Source organism: Numenius arquata, chromosome 2, assembly GCF_964106895.1.
Source record: "Numenius arquata chromosome 2, bNumArq3.hap1.1, whole genome shotgun sequence".
NCBI lineage: Eukaryota > Metazoa > Chordata > Aves > Charadriiformes > Scolopacidae > Numenius > Numenius arquata.
The window spans coordinates 98,486,375-98,505,544 of NC_133577.1; the positions used below are offsets into that span (position 1 = coordinate 98,486,375).

Below are 19,170 nucleotides of genomic sequence, written 5' to 3' on the forward strand. Positions count from 1 at the left end.
AGTGCGCACAGTGGGGATTTTACTCTTTACCAGAATAGGGCTAAACGCAGTCAGATTTTTCTGCCTGACTTTTACACTGCAGATTAAAAATAAGCATCAGGAATTGGAAAGACTCTATTCCACAGACAGGGCAGCGTCTGCGTTTGAAGACAGTTCTGTGAATGAAACCACAGTTGGGAAGTCTCCATTGGGGTTTTTTTTATTATTTTTTTGTCTCCCGGAGTTATTCATATCCCGAGCGGGCAGAACCCCCCGGCCGCTGGAATGTGAGTGCCGGCGGCTCTGTCCCAATGCCCAAGTCACTCATCCCCTCACGCACACTCTCCGCGCAGCAGCTGAAAGGAGTAAACACAGCCGCTCTCTCCGGTAGGAAATCTCCTGATTCACTGTGATATTGCTTTTCCTTTTCAGTTGTCTGGTCTGGGTGAATGCCTTCAGTAAGAAGCAAGGAAGCTGACTTTAATTTCTGGCCTGGGGTCAGGTTTAGCCTCCAGGACTGGTATTTAAAGTTTACATTTACATTTCAAGCACATGCCCTCTAACATTTCACCACTACAAATGTGTTTGTAGATGTTCTCAAGAACAACGTGATCAGTAGCAGAGGAAAGCGAAGGTCTTGTCATCGAGCAAGGACCTATACATCCATAAATGCAAAAGCGGGGAAAAGGCTGTTAAATAATTGAAGGTTTAGTGTTATAAAGGCCAGACACAGAAATTATTTGTTGCGGTGTTTTCTGATATTGTTGTCACATAGTGCTGAGCATTTAGCATGTGGTATTTATGAAAAATGTAATGGATCCAGCCAGTGTGCCTGATTGCAAGGCAGCAGGTAAAATGCCAGGAGTCAGCAATTCTGGCCCCAGGTGTGCCAACAATGTGCTCTCTGGTCTGTGCTCACTCCCTTCACCAGTGCACCCCTTTGACTCCTCAGCTGTGAAATGGAGATTTAAGATACCTCAAGGAATGTCTTTGGGAAGGGAAGAGTATTGTAAAACTGCAACATTTCTTGCACAGTGTTTTCCTTTTAAATCTGGGAATGAGCAAATGAATGTAAACGTGTGTCTGCACATGGGACTGTAACATAAAGTTGCTGAGATCCCAGAGGTGAAGTCCTCTGTAACTTTGGTCCGTACAGTTTCCTTTGGTCCATATAGAAATAGAGAGTTGAACATTTTTTCCTATGACACTTAAAAGGCAAGATTTTTTCTAACAAGGGTAAAGATAGTCTTGTATCCATGTAATAGTCCTGTGTGAGACAGATCTTCTAGTTGTGGGACAAGCAAGAATTTAACACAGATATACTGAAAACCAAAACCTGCTAGATCAGAATTGCACCTCCAAAGTATCAAAGGAGTGATCATACAGAGATGCTCACCTCTGTCAGATCCCAGTGAAAGGAAGAAACATTTAAACCTGTGATAACATTGATCTTATAAAAAATGATTCAAAACATGAGGGAGTTTTTTACTGTAAGGGGAGTATTTCCCTTAAGAGTTTGTATGTTTTGAAGCAGTGGTAGGAAAGTCCTGACATGCTCCCTTCATTGCTAACTGCATCACCATCCCTTACAGGTTCAAAGGCTGTAGTTCAAGACATTATTTTCTTGTGGCTTTGTAATTTTGTCAGATGCTGGACATCCACTGTGCATCTAGTGGCCCCTGCACTCTTTGCTATTTGAAGGGAGACAGAAGGGCCGAGTGCTGGCATATAAAGGGACATTATGCTTGCCCAGAATTTTCCCAGTCTGCAACGGTTTCCCTTCTTAATGCTATTACAAAGGACAAACAAACCCAACAATTCACACTGCTTTATCTAATTTGAGGAAAACTCTGATGAGTTCTGTTGTGTTTTGTTTGCAGAACAGAGTGTTCTGGCAGTCCCCGCATGGTAGAGAGGACCCACAAGCAGACGGCGCAGTGCTGTTTACCCTGAAGAAGCAAGTGTGTGTGCTGGAAAGCGCTGACCACTAATGGATCGCATGGAGCTGCAAAAAGTCAACATCGAACTTGATGATCAGAGCAACAGTGGGGAAAGCCTCGAAGACAACTACACGGAGCTGGTTGATTCGGAAAAGGCTGCAATTAGGAGGTAAGCGTTTACATGGGAAGGCTGTTCTGTTAAGGCTAGAAAGCAGCAATCAAAGAAACAAGCTTCACTAATGGTATCTGGGACTCAAAACTATTTCCTAGGTAGTACGTTGAAATTAGTGTGATTGTTTAGCTGGCATTTTCCCGCAGCACCGACTCTCCCTGCTCTGTGCCATGGAGGATGGTGTGCCCAGCACAGCAGGGGCATCCTGGGTCCCTCTCGCTGGCCACCACCTGGAGGGACCTCTGCAGGCTCCCAGCCCTGAGCACCCGCTCAGCAATTTCCAGCTAGTCCAGTCAGATATTACATGTGTAAATTAATACTCATTCAGGGCAGTGCAACCTGACCGCACTGCCTCTGTGCTTCAGCCCTGTGGGAAAGGAGGAACACTTTCCAGGGCAGGGTATGGAGGGCAGCAGCTTGGTGCTCCAGCAGGGACAGCCCACATTCAGGCATCTCCAGCAGGACCCACCATAGCACCAGCACTTGAGTGGCCTGAGAAAGACATGTCAAAACCAGCCATCAGCCTCTGGCTCTCAGCTTGCTGAACCTTCCGACACCCATCTCCAACAGGGCAGTTGCAAGGCATTTTGTTCCTTGGATGTGAAGTACGTGCTCAGCTTTAGCACATTGCTGGCAGTAAGGAATTGTTACTTTCCAACATCTTCAATCAGATATAATTGGAAGATTACTGGGTTTGAGACTAAATTCCAAGACGAAGAAAGGATCTTTTAAACACGCCATTGGACAGCAGAATCTTACAGGAGAAGAGAGGGTTTTTTTCTGAAAGATATTTAAATATTCATTGCAATGTCAAAGAAAAGTTTCCACTAATGGCAAAAGGCACTGCTTGAACATAGTATGTGTGATAAGTCTTATCTAATATTTTCCTATTTTACTTTGTGTTCAGTCCATTTGCTAGTGATGATGCAGAAAGTCAGAAGTTCCTTACAAATGGATATCTGGGTAAAAAGAAATTGGAAGAATATAATGAAGAATATGTAAGTTTTATTCATTTTTAAGGGTAATTACTAAGTAAATCTTATTGACCTGAATCTTTTTCCAAAAGTTTCAGTAAACAAAGTTACTCTGGAGCTTGATCAGCATAATCTTAGCTTTGGAGGAGTACACACATTTTCTAACAGTGCAGCAAACCCTTTCTGTTGCCTTGCAAGCAAAACTGGGTCTTCCCTTCACAAGTAATCAGAGAAATTCCTCAGATCAAACTTGGACTCCAGTGGCACCTGTGTCATCTCGCCCAAGGTGTTCAGCCAGGGGTGGGTCTGCACCCATATTTCTGACAGGGAATTTGGCTCAGAAGAACTTTTCTACTCCTCTATCAAGGTAGAACGGGGCTTTGGTGTGTGCGCACTTGTACTGTTTGTTTCCAGCAACAGTGTAAATGGATCCACATCCAGCTGCATTGCTTTAAAGAACGGATATTCGTGTTTGGCCTACAATGCTGAACATTACACACCCAGCACACCTCCAACTCTTTAGACAACTCCACGTGTAAATGGAAGCACAGCACCGTTTCCTGGGATGTGCCTGTGGGTACCTCTCTGCTCAGGATTTAACTTTATTCAAAGTTTTCATTAACTTGGTGCAAAGAAAGGCATTATCTTATTGGTCATGTTACAGGTTTTATTAGGTTTGATCAAATAAAGCAAAAAAAAATGTTATTTGTGATTGCAAGCTGAAATTAAGAGCCATACTCCCCTCCCTTTCTTTTCCACTTCTTGGCACATGTGACCATCCCCCCTGTCCTAGTCCTTTGTCCTCTTCCACTCTTCTGCCTCTGGTCTAAGCCACACAACACTCTCTTTTTTTCTCCCCCAGGCACACTTTTAGTTCCTGAAAGAAAGAAGCACAACCTACTTGGAGAAAAATTCAATAATCAATTGGATTAATTTTTAAAAATCACCTGAATTTTTTAACTCAATAATTGGGAAATCTGTTAGATAACAGCATGTACTTCTACAGAAGTTGGCCAACACAGCCAGCTGTTGGTATGTCACCTCAGTTGCCTGTTGGGGATGTAACCCTCCTCCCCACCAAGACAAGGGGAGAGTGAGAAGAGGCAAACACCTACCAGCACAACTAGCTTTGGGGGGAAAAAGGGACTCCTTATGATGGCAAGTGTCTCTGCGCTCAAGAACCTTGACAAAGATCCACCTCTAAGGATCAAGGAAGCCATATAGGGAAAACCAACAATAAGGATAATTGGTTTATTGTGCTCAACAAAACACAAATTAATTCCTGTTTACTGTTCTTGCTCTCAACAGCACCGGGGCAGAGCTTCGTTTGGAATGTCCTCGTTCAACCTCAGCAACGCCATTATGGGCAGTGGTATCTTGGGGCTCTCCTATGCCATGGCCAACACAGGAATTATCCTTTTCGTGTAAGTATATAGAAAGAAAAGAAAATAGAATATAAGCAATGAGCTGGAGCTAAAGTTTTTGTGGTTAGAGAGGTACATTAAGCTTGTTTTGTTAGCTGAAAAGTTTTATAAGATCATCTGTAATGAAAACATTTTAGCTGCACCGCAAGGAACCATCCACTGCTGACAAACCTTTTTTTTTTTCATTTTAGCCCTGTTTTGTATCAAGCACACAGCTGTGAATTGATACTGTGCAGTCAAAAAACAGAGGGGAAGAACAGTATACTGGTCCTAAAATAACACAGCAATCTTGCTGGTTCGGTATGGGAATTCAACAAGGGAAATAAATCACCCATAAAGTATATATTTACATCATCCCAACATTATAATCACTATGTAGAAATGGAAGAAGAATATTCAATATAAGTCTGAAATAGCAGCATGTTTTAAATGTAACGGCATTCACATATTTATTCAGATTTAATGTTGCTCCCTCAAGTCTACTTGTACTCAATGCGCACAGATGACAGCAATGGTATGTGGCTGACATACAGTATCTATACAAAATGAGTTTTGATAGACAGTAACAGATAACCATGTGAAGTTTTTCAACCTATGGCTAACCTTGTAAAATGAGAGGGACTGTGCCAAAAAAAAAAGTTAGTTTTCTTTTTTTAATAACTGGTTTTAATTTTAACTGAAGCCTTAACTTTAATCCCCCATGAGGCTGAAATAAAGCGTGACAGCGCTGTATGACAATAGACCATTGTTTCACATTACTGAAATCTAACAAGCCTTTAAATCAGGTTGCATGGCTATCTCTATACGGCTTCCTTCTTCTGGAGATTTTGTAACTACGACAGCACAGCATTTGAAACGCTACATGTAACTTCCAGTTGCTAAGAAACACCTCCTCCTTTGCCAGTAGAATATTTAACTGAAAATTAATTGTAGATGGAAATGCTGTCCTGGATAAGTACTTCCCAGAACCTGTGCTTAAATGGTTTAGATATAGTATTTGCAGATACAAAAATGGAAACTGGTTCTAAAGTTGACTTCATTAGAGTCTGAAAAATGTAAGATTCTTTTCTTCTCCAACTTTCCCTGAGCACTTTCCCTATCTAGTATAGCCACAAATTATCACTGGAAAGAAAAATGTATTACATCAAGCTGCATTAGTGGTGAAAAAATCTATCTTTGTAATATCTTTCTTTTTGAGGCTCTGTGCATTCACACAGATGACTAAAAAATCTGATATGACAATAATGACATTAACTCTGTTGGCAGTGCTAAAACAAGGACTATGCTAAAGCAACCCTATGGAGTCTTATGCAGCAAAAACAAAGGACACCTCCACCCTGCAGCTCATTTTCTTTTCTGTCATTCTTCCATACTTTCTGCATGAGAACATTTCCCCTTCTGGTAGATGAAGGAGTTTTATTTAAAAGTAAAAAACTGTGGGGGGATATTGTTACCTCCATGGCATGCATCCACTTGCCAAAGGTTCTTCTGTTTTCACAGATCATGGTGTTAGCGTTAGAGGGACAGAAAAATCCCATCTACTAAATGGAAACTGTTGGACATAAATTCTAATTTAGGCCATGCTGGCAGCATCATCTAAATTTTTGCAATTTGCTGTTCTCATGTTGCTCAACTGCTCTTGTGCTGGAAGATGTTCTACAGAGTGAAGGCAGAAGGAGGACTCCTAAAACTCAGAAACTCTGCAGAATTTCCCATTACATCCTCCTCTCCTGTGGGAGAGGTTTGCAAAGTCACATGGAGCACACACTCGAGCATCTCTTCTGCTGTCTGGCATGATCCAGCAAGTGCAAGCCGGGTGGCTTTGGTTTACCGCACCTCATGTATAAGGACATGGAGACCATGTCTCTGAATAGCAGCTGCATGGATGCCCCTGATCAGGAAGGATGCCATCTTGGCAGGATACACTGCAACCTTCGTTCTTCTCCTTACCATATTGCATGAGCCCACAGCATGAGGGATGACCCTGCTTACATGAAAGCACATCAGTATTTCCTAGCTCTGTCATGTTATCATCACATCCCTTCTGCACCAACACTTGTGCAGGCTGATGACAAGGCAGTTACGGTAATAAGATATTCCCCCTACAGTGTTGTGACCTGAAAATGTCATATAATGCTACATTTTCACCACAGTTTGCAACAGGCAGATAGCTGAAATCACATAGGATACAAATGTTGTGTGGAAGGAACGTGGCAGTAACCAGAATTAACAAATTCATGCACCAGTACCTTTAAGCAGACTGGACCAGAAGAGTATGCTGCAAGCGCTCCAAGAGCAGGTTTTCCAGTGTCACGCCGCGCTTTAACATTATGCAAGATTTCTAATGTACTTTGCAAAATGGGCATCTCAAGCTAAACTCCCCAACTTCACGATGACCTGGCAGAAGTCAAAAGCAGTGACTAGCCAGGAGCTGGCAGTCAAGTTGTCACAATCATGGTTTGGGAGGAGGCGGGGGAAGAAGGGGGTTGGATAGCTCTGAGTAAGGCGAGAGATTAAAATGATAGGGCTGTGAGCAGGTAAGATGCCAAAGACTGGACTCTTGCACAGAAATCTGTTTAGTAGGGTCTTGTTAAGATGTAAGATTCTGTCCTTGTGGAATAACACAAAATTGGCACCTATGTGGATTTAAACAAGCCTTGAGGGGCTTCTGGATTGTATAAGGTGCAACTGTACTCACAGGTAAGCTACAGCTGAAAATTATCTCTGCATATAATCCAAAGCACAACCAGCTGAAAACTATTTACACATTGAACTTCATGTGAATGAACAAGCATACATTCAAATTAACAGAGTATCTCTGATGTCCTGCTTGGGATTCTGATTTCTGCTTTGCCTTGCAGAGTTCTGCTGCTCAGTGTAGCAATACTGTCGCTCTACTCAGTCCACCTCTTGCTGAAGACATCAAAAGAAGGAGGTATGAGGATCAGGCTGTGACTGACTAAGAGCCCTGACTATATGCATGTATTTTACCTTGGAACGTAATTCATCAAGTGTGCCCAATGCAGTGGCCCATGCTTCTTTTTTGCTTTTTTTTTTTTTTTCAGGATCACTAATATATGAAAAACTGGGAGAAAAGGCGTTTGGTTGGCCTGGGAAGTGTGCTGTTTTCATTTCTGTTACAATGCAGAACATTGGAGGTAAGGGGCCAAAGTTTTCTAACTTCTGATGCTTTTCTACAGAACACAAGTGCTTTCTTTCCTCTGTCTGGCAAAATGGCATCAGAGATGAGCCAGGTACAGTATACACCATATTGTAATAAGGAAGGACAGGAGGAATTCATCTTGTCTTGTTTCAGCTATCTGACACTTCAGTGTCTGGTGAAAGCTAGTTGCCTGGGATCTCTCCATGACCAGTGAAGAGCCTTCAATGATGGCTAAAGTGGCTTGGCTGACTGTCCTCAAGGAGTTGTTCATTATTCTTCATTGAGTACAGCTCAGATAAGACATCATCTGCTTCAATTTAGAAAAAAATAATCTGCCTAAAAAGAACAGCACACGGTTCTGACTTCTCCGTAAAAGAAAGGCTCTTCGGTAGTTCGTTTTCCAGCTGAATTCTCTCATTGAAATGACAGTTGGGTTGTGATGTCTCTAAGATGCTGAGTGTTTAGGAGTGATTGTTGAAAGTATTCATCCACAAAGATACTTCCTGTGAAATATCTATCAAGTAACCTACATCCTCTCAGAACAGGAGACTTTACTTACTGATTTAAGTAGTAGGGGTAGGACTGTGCATTCATACAACAAAGCTTATTTCCTTTTACTACCCTGGAAGAAGTCTCTTAGGAGACTGGAGAACACCATATCTGAAAGCTCGTGGGAGCTTTTAATTTTTTTCCATATTTCTTAAGGAGAGGTAGTTGAAATATAAATGTCCTATTCCATGGCCTTCCTTCCCTTCCTCAAGCCTGGATATCAAATGTGGTTGAACTCAGGAAGAAACTTTGCTTCCCTGTTAGAGAGGAATAGCTGTTCCTCTAGTCGTCTTGTCTACTTTGATCCATAGCTCACCAGAGACCTCTCTGTGGCCAATGGAAAATAACTGAAAAAAGCATGCCTTCGGGCAGTACATTTAAATGAGATGTATACAAGTCCATCCTTCCATCAGGAATCTTGACAACTAGTGGTTTGTTTTTTTATATATGGAGAGGACTACTGGAAGAAAGAAGCTGAAAATAAAAGGGATAACAGAGATAAAGAGATTTAGAGGCAGTGACAACTAAAGTTACTACAGAATGTGGATGGACAGTGTTCATTGGAAAAACAACACTTAGAAGAGAAAAAGGAAAAGTTAAGAGTGTAAATTTCATCAGAACAGTGATTTGAGCATGTTGTTAATTCAGTAATAACCGTATTGTATTCTAATACTGAATGCTAGATGTCATTCAGGACATGCTAACAATATCAAAGGAGCATACTGTCTATTTAGTCACACTGTTATTTGAACAGAACTCATTTCTCTACTTCATCAAAAACTAGTTTCCCAAAACAGTGTGTTTTTCATGCAGCAATAATGTTTTTTAAAACAAATTATTTTTGTTGGAACTACACTCTGTTCTCTGAAGGTGCCTGTTTGTTTTTTTCAGCAATGTCAAGCTACCTCTTTATTATTAAATATGAACTTCCTGAAGTGATCAGAGCGTTTATGAAACTTGAGGAGAGTTCTGGGTAGGTACCTTTGCCCAACCTGAAACTGAGATTAAATTTTTTCACTATGATGTCAGTGATAATGATTGTTACTTTTCATTCTTTAGAGAATGGTACCTAAATGGGAACTACCTCGTCATACTCGTAACGGTTGCAATTATTCTTCCCCTCTCCCTTCTAAAGAGCTTAGGTAAGCTTAATGCCCCACTTAACCTCAGTTCTTATTTCTATTAGGATTGTGAATTTATATGTAGCTGAACTGTTGGACTGAACTGTTGGATTTTTTCTTGCTGCCCAGGTTATCTTGGTTACACAAGTGGTTTTTCGCTGACCTGTATGGTTTTCTTCGTCAGTGTGGTAGGTGACTGTTTTGGTATTGTCTCTAAGTAAATACAGAGCCTGTAAACTGTGAAACACTGTTATATTTCTTACTATGACAATTTAATGTGGATGTTAGAATAGCACCTGCAAGTGAACAAAATCAACAAGCCTATTGCTGAACAAAGCCAGAGTAAAAAAGATCAGCCTAAAAACCACTTGAGAATAAAAAATAAAGCAGGACAACAGCAGAGGCAGAATAGCAACAAATACTTGCAGGAGAAGCAAAAGTGATAGCTCTTGTTTTCTCGCTCCTTTTCTTTTCTCTCTCTTCTGTGTGCCTCTTTATATTTCTGTTGGCATACCCTGGATGCAAGTGCAATCTCCTATGGTGGTACTCTTCTGATGACATTGTCTACTCTTTTGTAGGTAATCTTCAAGAAATCCCAGATACCCTGTCCTCTCCCCGTCATGGACCATGGGGTTGAAAACTGGACAGCCACCAACAGCAGTGTGCCAATGCACCTGGTCATGTTACCAAATGAGTCTCTCAGTTCTGGTGTGAATTTCATGATGGACAACACAGCTGGGCACTTGCCGGGCCTTGAGGAGCCAAAAGATACCTCCCCCAGAAGTGGTGTAGAATATGAAGCACACAGCGACACTAGTGACCTGTGTCAGCCAAAATACTTTGTGTTCAACTCACGGGTAAGGGAGATTCTGTAGAATTTGTCTTTCGCCATTCGTACCACAGCTAAACTGCTGCTTGCCAAAAGTCAGACGTACAGCAATGACCGTTCTTACTAATGGGAGCTTTATTTTACAGACTGCCTATGCAATACCCATCCTGGCATTTGCATTCGTATGCCACCCTGAGGTGCTACCAATATACAGTGAACTGAAAGAGTAAGGTTCTTAAATTTTGTCGCATACTTCCAGTTAACCATAGCCTAGAGATCACTTTCTACATCTTCTGCCTTGATTGCTGGTGTGTAGACATCCACTTGCTAATGATTTATTGCTTTCCATAGCAAGCAGATATTGGCTTTGCTATGACCTAATAGTCAGATACTGGTGACAGAGAACCACTGTTCTGATAGCTGCATTAATCAATATCTACTTAGGAAAGGAGGAATATGGACAGTCCTTCAAATGATGTGAAATATACTGGGGAGTTCGGTTACACTGAAACAGATAAATCTGGTTTCTAGTAATACCTTAATGTGTCTGGGTCAGCTGCTGCTTACTCTTAAGGTTTCTTGGGATGCCATTGGTTTGGGTGCCATAGGCTCTTTACCCAGACTATTTTGCTTATCAAATATCAAAAATCAAATACATTTGCTAAAATCAGCACAGAGTTGACAGTTGGAAAGGGCTAAGAAAATGCATTTGTTCAACAGCAAGAATTACATTACGGGAGGTTGTGCTGCAAAACTCAAGGAGGCCAAGACCCATTACCTCCCATTTTGGCAGGCTTAACCTCAGAAGAAATAAAAACTCTCAGATGACTTGGGAAAATATTTCAAGGTCCTATAAGCTGAAGATTTTCTTACATCAAATCTTTAAACAAAAGATTTCTAAGGAAAGGATTTCACCTGCAGGAGGTTCTTGAACCTGCAGAGCAGCCCTATGTAGATATAAGGGTATGTTCATATAGAGCTGACTAAAAGCTCTTGTCTATTAGCCCTGTAATTTTAGCCACTCCATTTTTTATTTAAAATACACCATTTGAGATTGACAGTATATGAATAATGATATACAAAATAACATGGCACATTTATATGTTGTCACTAAGCAAACAGTAGAAATGGAGTTTCAACACACTTGTAAGTCTGTGCTGCACTTCACAGAGCTGTGAGGCTTCAAGTAAAGAGCTCTGTATAACCAATTTAGTTGCTGTGATCTTACTAGCCAGTGAAGGGATGTCAGTAGAGCTATGACTCTTTAGAATATTTCTTGTACAAATAGAGGCTTTATAAGAATAGCACAGTTACTCTCTTTCTCTCCCACTTCAGTCGCTCCCGAAAACAGATGCAGAATGTCTCAAATATCTCCATCACTGGCATGCTCATCATGTATCTTCTGGCCGCCCTTTTTGGATACCTTACCTTCTACGGTAAGTCAAAGCCCTGTTCTCTGCAGAATTTTCCCTCTCATTTTAAAGCAAGTGAGATGGTTCTATCACACTGAGGCTCAGGTGTTCACGTATTTTCTGTGGGCCTGAATCCAGGTGTAAGCATTATTCAAACATAATATGCAGTGTGCAACCTCCTGAATAAGCGGTGGGACTTATCCAGCTGTCAGGCCACAAGTTCGTCACCCATGAGAGACTCAGAGACACCTACTAGGGGGACCAGGTGTGTGTCTCTTGGTTTTGTGAACTGGGACAGCAAGCTGCTGTAAACTTGGCTCTTGGCAAAGGCCAAGAGCGACTGTACTAAAAATACAATAGCGCTCAACAGTTTTACATGATGCTACTAAGAGCTACAGAGCTACCCACCCTGGCTCTGACACCACTAATTCAGCTTCACCTCTGCTGAAAAACAGGTGCAAATCATTCTAGTGTAAAAGAAATATGGATGAGCTAGACTAACCGGTAGGTAAACAGAGTAGCCCCTGTATTAGCACACTGTCTTATGCAAACACCACCTCTTTTTACCTCTTTAGTTCCTCCATTACAGCAGAGAAGTGAATGACACAGCACAATCTGCTCTCTATCACTGGGGCAAGAGGGTTCTGTCTGAGAGCTGGGACACCTGGGTGGAGGTCGAAGGGGAGATGTTCCCAGTTCAGTCAGTTGTTTCCGATTTCGTATCAGAGAAATTTTTTTTACCTTAGGTTCCACCTCCACTTAATGACTCTAAGATAAAGTCATTTGAGATACTGGAGTACAGAACATCACCTCAGAGTTGTATTACCCTCATCGTCTCTGAATGATGGGCTTGCATCGGTCATGCTAGGAAAATTCCTCTTTCGTGCCTAGCCCCTAACGTGTATCTGATGACAGCAGCTGGGCCAGAGCTAATCTTATCTGGCTGCAGTATAAAGATCCTTTTGCCTGTGCAGATATTGCTTAAGTGATTTAACTCCTCTCTGCTTCCTTTTTGTAGGAGAAGTTGAAGATGAGCTACTTCATACGTACACCAAAGTGTACACCTTCGATGCCCTCTTGCTGTCAGTTCGCCTGGCAGTGCTGGTGGCTGTAACCCTGACTGTGCCCCTTGTCCTGTTTCCCGTAAGTAATGCAGCTGCTGAAGCTGAAATCAGGGCTAGCCCGTATACCCTGGCTGGATGTACTCAGCACAGGCAGACTTTAGCAGTGAGGAAAAGTAAGCCTGAGTTTTTGTTTGGGAGGGTCTGTTTTCTCATATGCTGTTTGCCCAGAGTAAGGACCTTAGGTAGTTAGGGTTACAAACTTTGAAAGACCACAATAAATCAGTCTTTATAAATAAATCAGGAACAAATCAGGAACAACTGTCCTGGCCCTCTCTGGCTCTCTCTGTACTATATTTATCAGAGCAGCAGTGTAAGTACTGAAGATTTGGGGATACACTGGAAGCACTAATGAGATTTCCTAATACAGACATAGACACCTACTATAGCATCCAAACTCAAGACAGGCACGTGTGGTTTGGGCCACGTGCTGTGCAGAACTGCCAGACCTGGCTGCCAAGGCAGAGGGACAGAGGCCCTGTGCACATCTTACATGTTTGAGCCTGTGGACAGGGGAGGAAGCCAAGTGCCAGAAAACAGAGGCAGTCAAGACTCAGCCATGTAGTCAGATGTTTGAGCAAAGTTTGGAGCTTCTAAGTGGTGTTCATGGGGAAAAATGTGATGTCCACAGTAGCAGGGACAGAAAGACGCATCTAAACACACCACTCTGCAGAGGAACTGACCCTCCTCGGGGATCAGTCCCCACCTGAAGAGCAGACCTCCAGGCTCATGAATGTACAGGACTGTCCCTCATGCCTTCCCTGAGCTGCTACACAGTAGGGGAGAAAATAGTTGATCCTGGTCGTTAAGTTTTGGGAGGCTGGTGTTCCATTTGTATGGTACATACAAGCCCAGCATCATGCTGCCAGCGGGCGCCCAGCAATCTGCGTCCCACCATAGTGTTCCCGTCTGATGAGGGCAGTAACCCTGGGGTCCTGTTGCTCTGTTGTCCTGGATGCAAACACGATCTCTGCATAGGTGCTCTTTCCAGGCTTGCTGACAAATACCTAAAAGCAGTGATCACCATCCAAGGTTGTCTACAAAAAAAAAAAAAAGGTAGTTCTGGTATAAAGCACCCAGAGTGATCAGTCCATCTAGCTTAGAGCACTCCAGGGCTCTGCCTTAAATGTCATGTTTAAACCAGTGACTAAATGCTTAAATTAGTCTTAACTAACTTAGTTAACTTGGTCTTAATGATCACTCTTCATGGGAAAGCAAGCTAAGGGCGTTGCAAAAGCCTCTATCTGTCAGATGTAACATTTTGCATTTTTAGCTTTCTGTATAACCATTTTTATATCTGAAGAGCATGCAAAGGCTTAGTAGTTACATACCACAGAACTAATTGCTCTATTAAAAGAATTGCTCTATTAAAAGATTTTTCTGAGAAAATATCATTTATTGTAAGCCAGCATATCAAAGAATTTTATATGGCCTACCAGGACAGCCAGATCAGCAGATCTAATTCCTCCAAATAAGCACTATAGTTGTATCAACTACTTATTTATGCAGTATCACATTAGTATTTTCTTAAAGTATTCAGTCTATTATTTTTAAAAAATAAATCATTGCATTGCTAAAAAAGTAAATATAGATCTATGTACCATTAGTGACTGTAAAACCTCAGTTTGATAATTTCATTTTAAGGATTATGTCACAGCAGGTATGCTGGCAATAAGCAAACAGGAATGCAGGCAGCACTTCTTTGGTGAAATAAAGCCATTTTACACCAACTCAGGAGCTGGACAAATTTTTTTTAATCTGCCTCCCTCTTCCTAATATTGGCTCACATCAACCTGAAAAACATAAAATGCAAAATTCATGCTGTGTTTTCAAATGATGGACTCCAAGTCTGACAGAACGCCATACATTTATTGAATTGCCAAGCACATCCAGAAACAGTTGGCTGTTATTTTAAAACAACCAAACAGAAGTGGGTTTTGAGCTTTTTTCAGTGTAAAAACATTTTTATTCAACTTTTATATTTCAAATCTTTTAAGTTAATCACAGTACTTCAGAGTAACACTATCTTCTGCCACCAAAGGGATTTGATCTTGACCTTTTTTCTACTTGCCATCTTTGCTGATGAAAAAGCAAAAATACTCTCTCTATGTTGTGTGAGAAAGTCAGCAGAGCAAAAAGAATCCTCTGCAACAGCTTTTAGGATTATAATTTCTAAGTGGCATTGAAAAATATGCTTTTATTTTGAGAAATACATATGTGTATGTATATATTTAACAAAAGTAAAACAACAGCTTGCTCTTTCTCTCCCAAAAGTAAATGACAGAACTCCAGTGGGATTTTCAGAGGGATCAGGTTCATAAATACAGCAACTCACATTTCACTCGTGCATTTTTTGTCTCCTGATTACTATTCATAATGGGGGCTTCTTTGGGGGTTTTTTTGCTGATATTAGCATCTTTTAGTTGAACAGATTTCATGCCCCTGATTTTACACCCTATTTACTTGACTTTCTTCTACACTGCAAATATTTGAGTTTCTGCATTAAACTGTGAACCCAGTTCTCAAAAACCTACATCAGAGTGAGATTACATTGAGGGAATCAAAGACTGAAAACACAATTCTTCAGTCAGAATTTCTCACAGCAAAAGTAAATAGCATAGATCATTTTAAAAAGTGAAAAGCAAAGATAAATTAATTGCTGTTTTGCTTTCCCTGCTGGTTTTCATCTTACAGATCCGTTCATCTATCAGTGCGTTGCTGTTTCCCAAAAGGCCATTCAGCTGGATAAGACATTTCCTGATTGCAGCAGTAATTCTTGCTTTTAATAACCTGCTTGTAATTTTTGTCCCAACTATTAAAGACATCTTTGGATTTATTGGTAGGTTTCATAAATACTTTTTGTTTACTCTGTTAATCCTTTCCATAACATATTTACATTCACAGACTGAACAAAAGTCTGTTTGGGTTTTACAGTAGAGTAATAAAAACACAGATTAAAGTTAAAAGGGAAATAAAAAATCTCAAACAGCTGACAGACAAAGCTAAACTCTACCCAACTTTGTTGCTACCTTGCTGTTAGGTCCAGCCACAAGGAATCCAATAATCCCAGTATAAAAACTGGTAAGGAATTCCCATTTTGATAAAAAATAAAAAGGCATTTAATGCATGTGGAGGAGAAGGAAATCACCTTTGGTTTTCAAGCGCTTGTAGCCTGGAAAAAATGTATTCACTTCCGAACTGTGATGTTAGGAAAAGGAGAAAAGTGACACTTTTTTTTTTTTTTTTTTTGACATTCACAGTTCTCTCCCTGACTCTTTGTTTTGGTTAGTTTTGGCCTCTGACCAAAGAGGTCCATGAAAAGCTTCCATGCTCTGGGCTGCTTGAGGACTCAGGGATGCAGATGCCCTTGAGAAAGACGCCTCCATAGGGTTTCTGCCTTTTTCATTCTTTATACCCAACGCAGGCAGTTGTTTTGTTCCTCCCTGCATTTTACACCCAGGCCACCATGCTGGGCTCTGCTGAGAGGAGAGGAGTAGGCACTTCCAGGGCACAGTTCATCCACCCTCCTTTCAGGGTCATCACACCCTGGGAGTGCCTGTTTGTCCTCACTTCACCAGCTCACATGCAGCCACAAATTCTCTCGGTAATGAGTGCCTCTTTGGGCCCCGGGCACTCAAATAAGTGTTTGGACACCTACAGCTCCACACAAATGTTGTCTACAGAGAGATCCCTTTGTGCAGCTGGGCTTGGAAAAGCAGCTGCCTCCCCACACGCTCCCTTTTGCAGGTGCACCTCGTTGCTTATGTGTCTGACGGCAGGATACCCAGCTCTGCTTTCTCTTCCAGGTGCCTCTTCTGCTACCTTGTTGATTTTCATCCTCCCTTCTGCCTTCTACTTGCGGCTCGTTGAGAAGGAGCCCCTGCGGTCTCCCCAGAAGATCGGGGTAAGGGAGCTGGCAGCAATTGCAAAAGGAAGGATGGGAGGGTGTGTTCTTTCCCCTGGTCAAAAATACTCAGACCTTTGACTTGAGATGTCTGGCAGTTGCTGGTACATGGTAGTGTCTCCCTCAAAATACAGGTCAGGCAGCATGATTCACCTTAGCGTGGAGAGCCAGGCTTCACAAGCCAAAGCCTTTAGCACCCTACTGCTACTGATACACAACAGTAAGTGTCTAGCTTAAAATGTGTCTTAAATCACTAGTAAAAGGCGTTTATTTAATCCAATCTAAGCTAGTTAACACCTGCACTTGTATAAATAACACCTAGACAGTGTATAAGGATCTCTTGGTTCATGTTAGAAGGCCAGCTGTGGATTAACAGGAAAATTTAAGATCAAGGTTAAGAAGGAAGTTATACTGCAGAGATAATTAAGTAATAGTGAGCTCCCCACTGAGATAGATCTATACACCTACAGAAGACATATATGAAGGTCTATCATTTGTACACAGCATGTGTTTATACATCATGCTGGAGTGCCACAGCAGTACCTTTCATCCCGAGCATCAAACGTTATCTGCACATTTAACAATATCATCAAGGAGATGTCCTTCAAAAATCCAATCGGAAAACTTATTGCTGAAACATATATGCAGGCACATAATGTAAAAAGATGTACATATATATATATCTATATACTTATTCACAAAAAAACATCGAAGTGGAAGTTCAACCAATATATACTGCAAGTATAAAAGAAAAGGCTTGTTATCATAAAATAATTTCTGTCAATTACTTTTGGAGCTGTTATTAGAGAGAGACTGTGAATATTTGTTCATGTCTCTGTTTATTCTTCACGTTGCTGTGTGTTAGGCACATCTAGAATTCCACACCCCCCACTGAGATCACATACAATATTCATCTTTGTGTTGCAAGGCAGAATATTGTTAGGTGTGGACAGATTACAGTAAACTAAAGCCCCTCAAAAGCAAAAGGTGACTATAAGCGCCTTAATCACTTGAATATATACAGAAATGCCTTCAGAGAAGAGAGACAGACTTACCTGTTTGTCTAATAAGGACAAAAAGGATTAACTCTGAAGCTGTTCTTAATATCAGAGACAATGATCATTCACTGAAAATTGGTCTGTTTTTAAAGAAAAAAACTTGTTCCTCTGTTATATTTTGTATAACTATTCATAGTGACAAAGTGGGGTTTTTTCAGATCTAGTCTTGTAAAGCTTGGCTCTCTTGGACTGAAATTCACACAGAACTAACTTTGATTCACATAACCCTGTGTGACATTACTTGGGCTTTAGTCACAGGGAATGACCCAAACTCAGTTCCTGGGTGTTTCATAAATGCAGTTCCAGCGGGACAGTCTGTGAACTACGGTCTGCTCAGTCACTTGCTTTATTAATACAGTCTCATTTTCCAATTGCAGGCTCTAATTTTTCTCATAGTTGGCATAATCTTCATGATTGTGAGTATGACTCTTATTGTAATGGACTGGATTTACAATTCCCCAAGTTCCAGACACCACTAACCTGTGGAGACAACCGAGTGCTTTTTATACCATAGATATTTGTATTGTGTGCTCCAAAGGATACCTAAACTGGACTGTTATTCCTAGCTAGTAACTGCAGTATTTTGAAGACAGTTTCTGGTAAGGTCACCAGAACCCAATGGAGTCTATGTCATCCTTTTCACTAAGGATCATTATTTATGCATTAGGAACCTGAGCTTAGCATTTCTGGCCAGGTTAAATGAAATGTGTGGTGTGGATGCTTTCTGTTTTCAAAACCAAAATAACTGTATACATAGTCCTCAAAAATAACTCGATGTCACCCTTTTCAACCTCTCCTGTCATGCCAATAACCACAGTTCCTAGAGCCCTGGAAAGGCAATGGCCAGAAAACCAGCTAGCGCATTGTTTTCTATCTGGAGCTCGTGGGAGTGGCTGCCCTGCTCCAAGAGAAAGGGTACGGTTTCTGTAGGAGATCTGAAAGGCTACTGCTCCCTACCAACCTGCCTATCAGAAAGGCGATGGCTTTGACAAGCCAGTGGACAAAGCTGAGCATCAGATTAGTTGCCCAAATTTGTTGACCTCAGCAGTGACCACTGTTGTACAGAATAAAGCTCTTCTGGCACAGACTCTTGTGCTTGAAGAACAGATAAGCATTCGCGTTTTGTTAAAGATGTCTGTGCTGGAAACGTCAGGCATTTCTGCTGTGGGTGTTTTTGGTTTTCTTTACTTTTTTAATTCTTGTGTGAGCTTGCATCACTGAACAAGTTGTACCCTCTATAGAAACTTGTCTTCCATTCTCACAGGAATTTAAGGAGACCACAAGGTGTGGCTAAGCACCCTATCCAGTATTGTTCAGTACTTGTGTATTTGATAAATGTTCAGTGCAGGAAACTGTAATTTGCTATATATAAAAATATATGTATTTATGTACATAATTTTTTGTTTTCCTCTAGTTATATAAATGTTCCCCTGTGGTAAATGATTTTTGAAATTTTTTTATGTGTAACTGTTTTCATAGCCACACCCTTAATATTGTTTTGAAGAAAACATATTGGATTGGTGG

At 41.2% G+C, this 19,170-nt stretch overlaps 1 protein-coding gene across 1 annotated transcript; it reads left to right on the top strand.

Annotated features, from left to right (window-relative positions):
• The first annotated feature begins 1,952 nt into the window (after positions 1-1,952).
• SLC38A4 (solute carrier family 38 member 4) lies at positions 1,953-18,125 on the top strand. Its single transcript, XM_074144617.1, has 15 exons — positions 1,953-2,088; positions 2,999-3,089; positions 4,374-4,489; positions 7,351-7,424; positions 7,555-7,647; positions 9,093-9,174; positions 9,261-9,343; positions 9,452-9,510; positions 9,901-10,179; positions 10,298-10,377; positions 11,487-11,587; positions 12,582-12,706; positions 15,379-15,523; positions 16,491-16,588; positions 18,024-18,125. Exons 1-15 carry the CDS (start codon positions 1,970-1,972, stop codon positions 18,123-18,125), a joined length of 1,647 nt encoding a protein of 548 aa, XP_074000718.1. The 5' UTR covers positions 1,953-1,969.
• Positions 18,126-19,170: the final 1,045 nt, after the last annotated feature.

What these genes read in the sequence shown, in the direction of transcription:
- SLC38A4 (XM_074144617.1), top strand. Translation starts at nt 1,970, where the DNA reads ATGGATCGCATGGAGCTGCAAAAAGTCAACATCGAACTTGATGATCAG. An exon ending in ACAGGAATTATCCTTTTCGT is followed by an intron (nt 4,490 to 7,350) that starts GTAAGTATATAG and finishes TTTGCCTTGCAG; the next exon opens with AGTTCTGCTGCTCAGTGTAG. An exon ending in ACTTTGTGTTCAACTCACGG is followed by an intron (nt 10,180 to 10,297) that starts GTAAGGGAGATT and finishes TTTATTTTACAG; the next exon opens with ACTGCCTATGCAATACCCAT.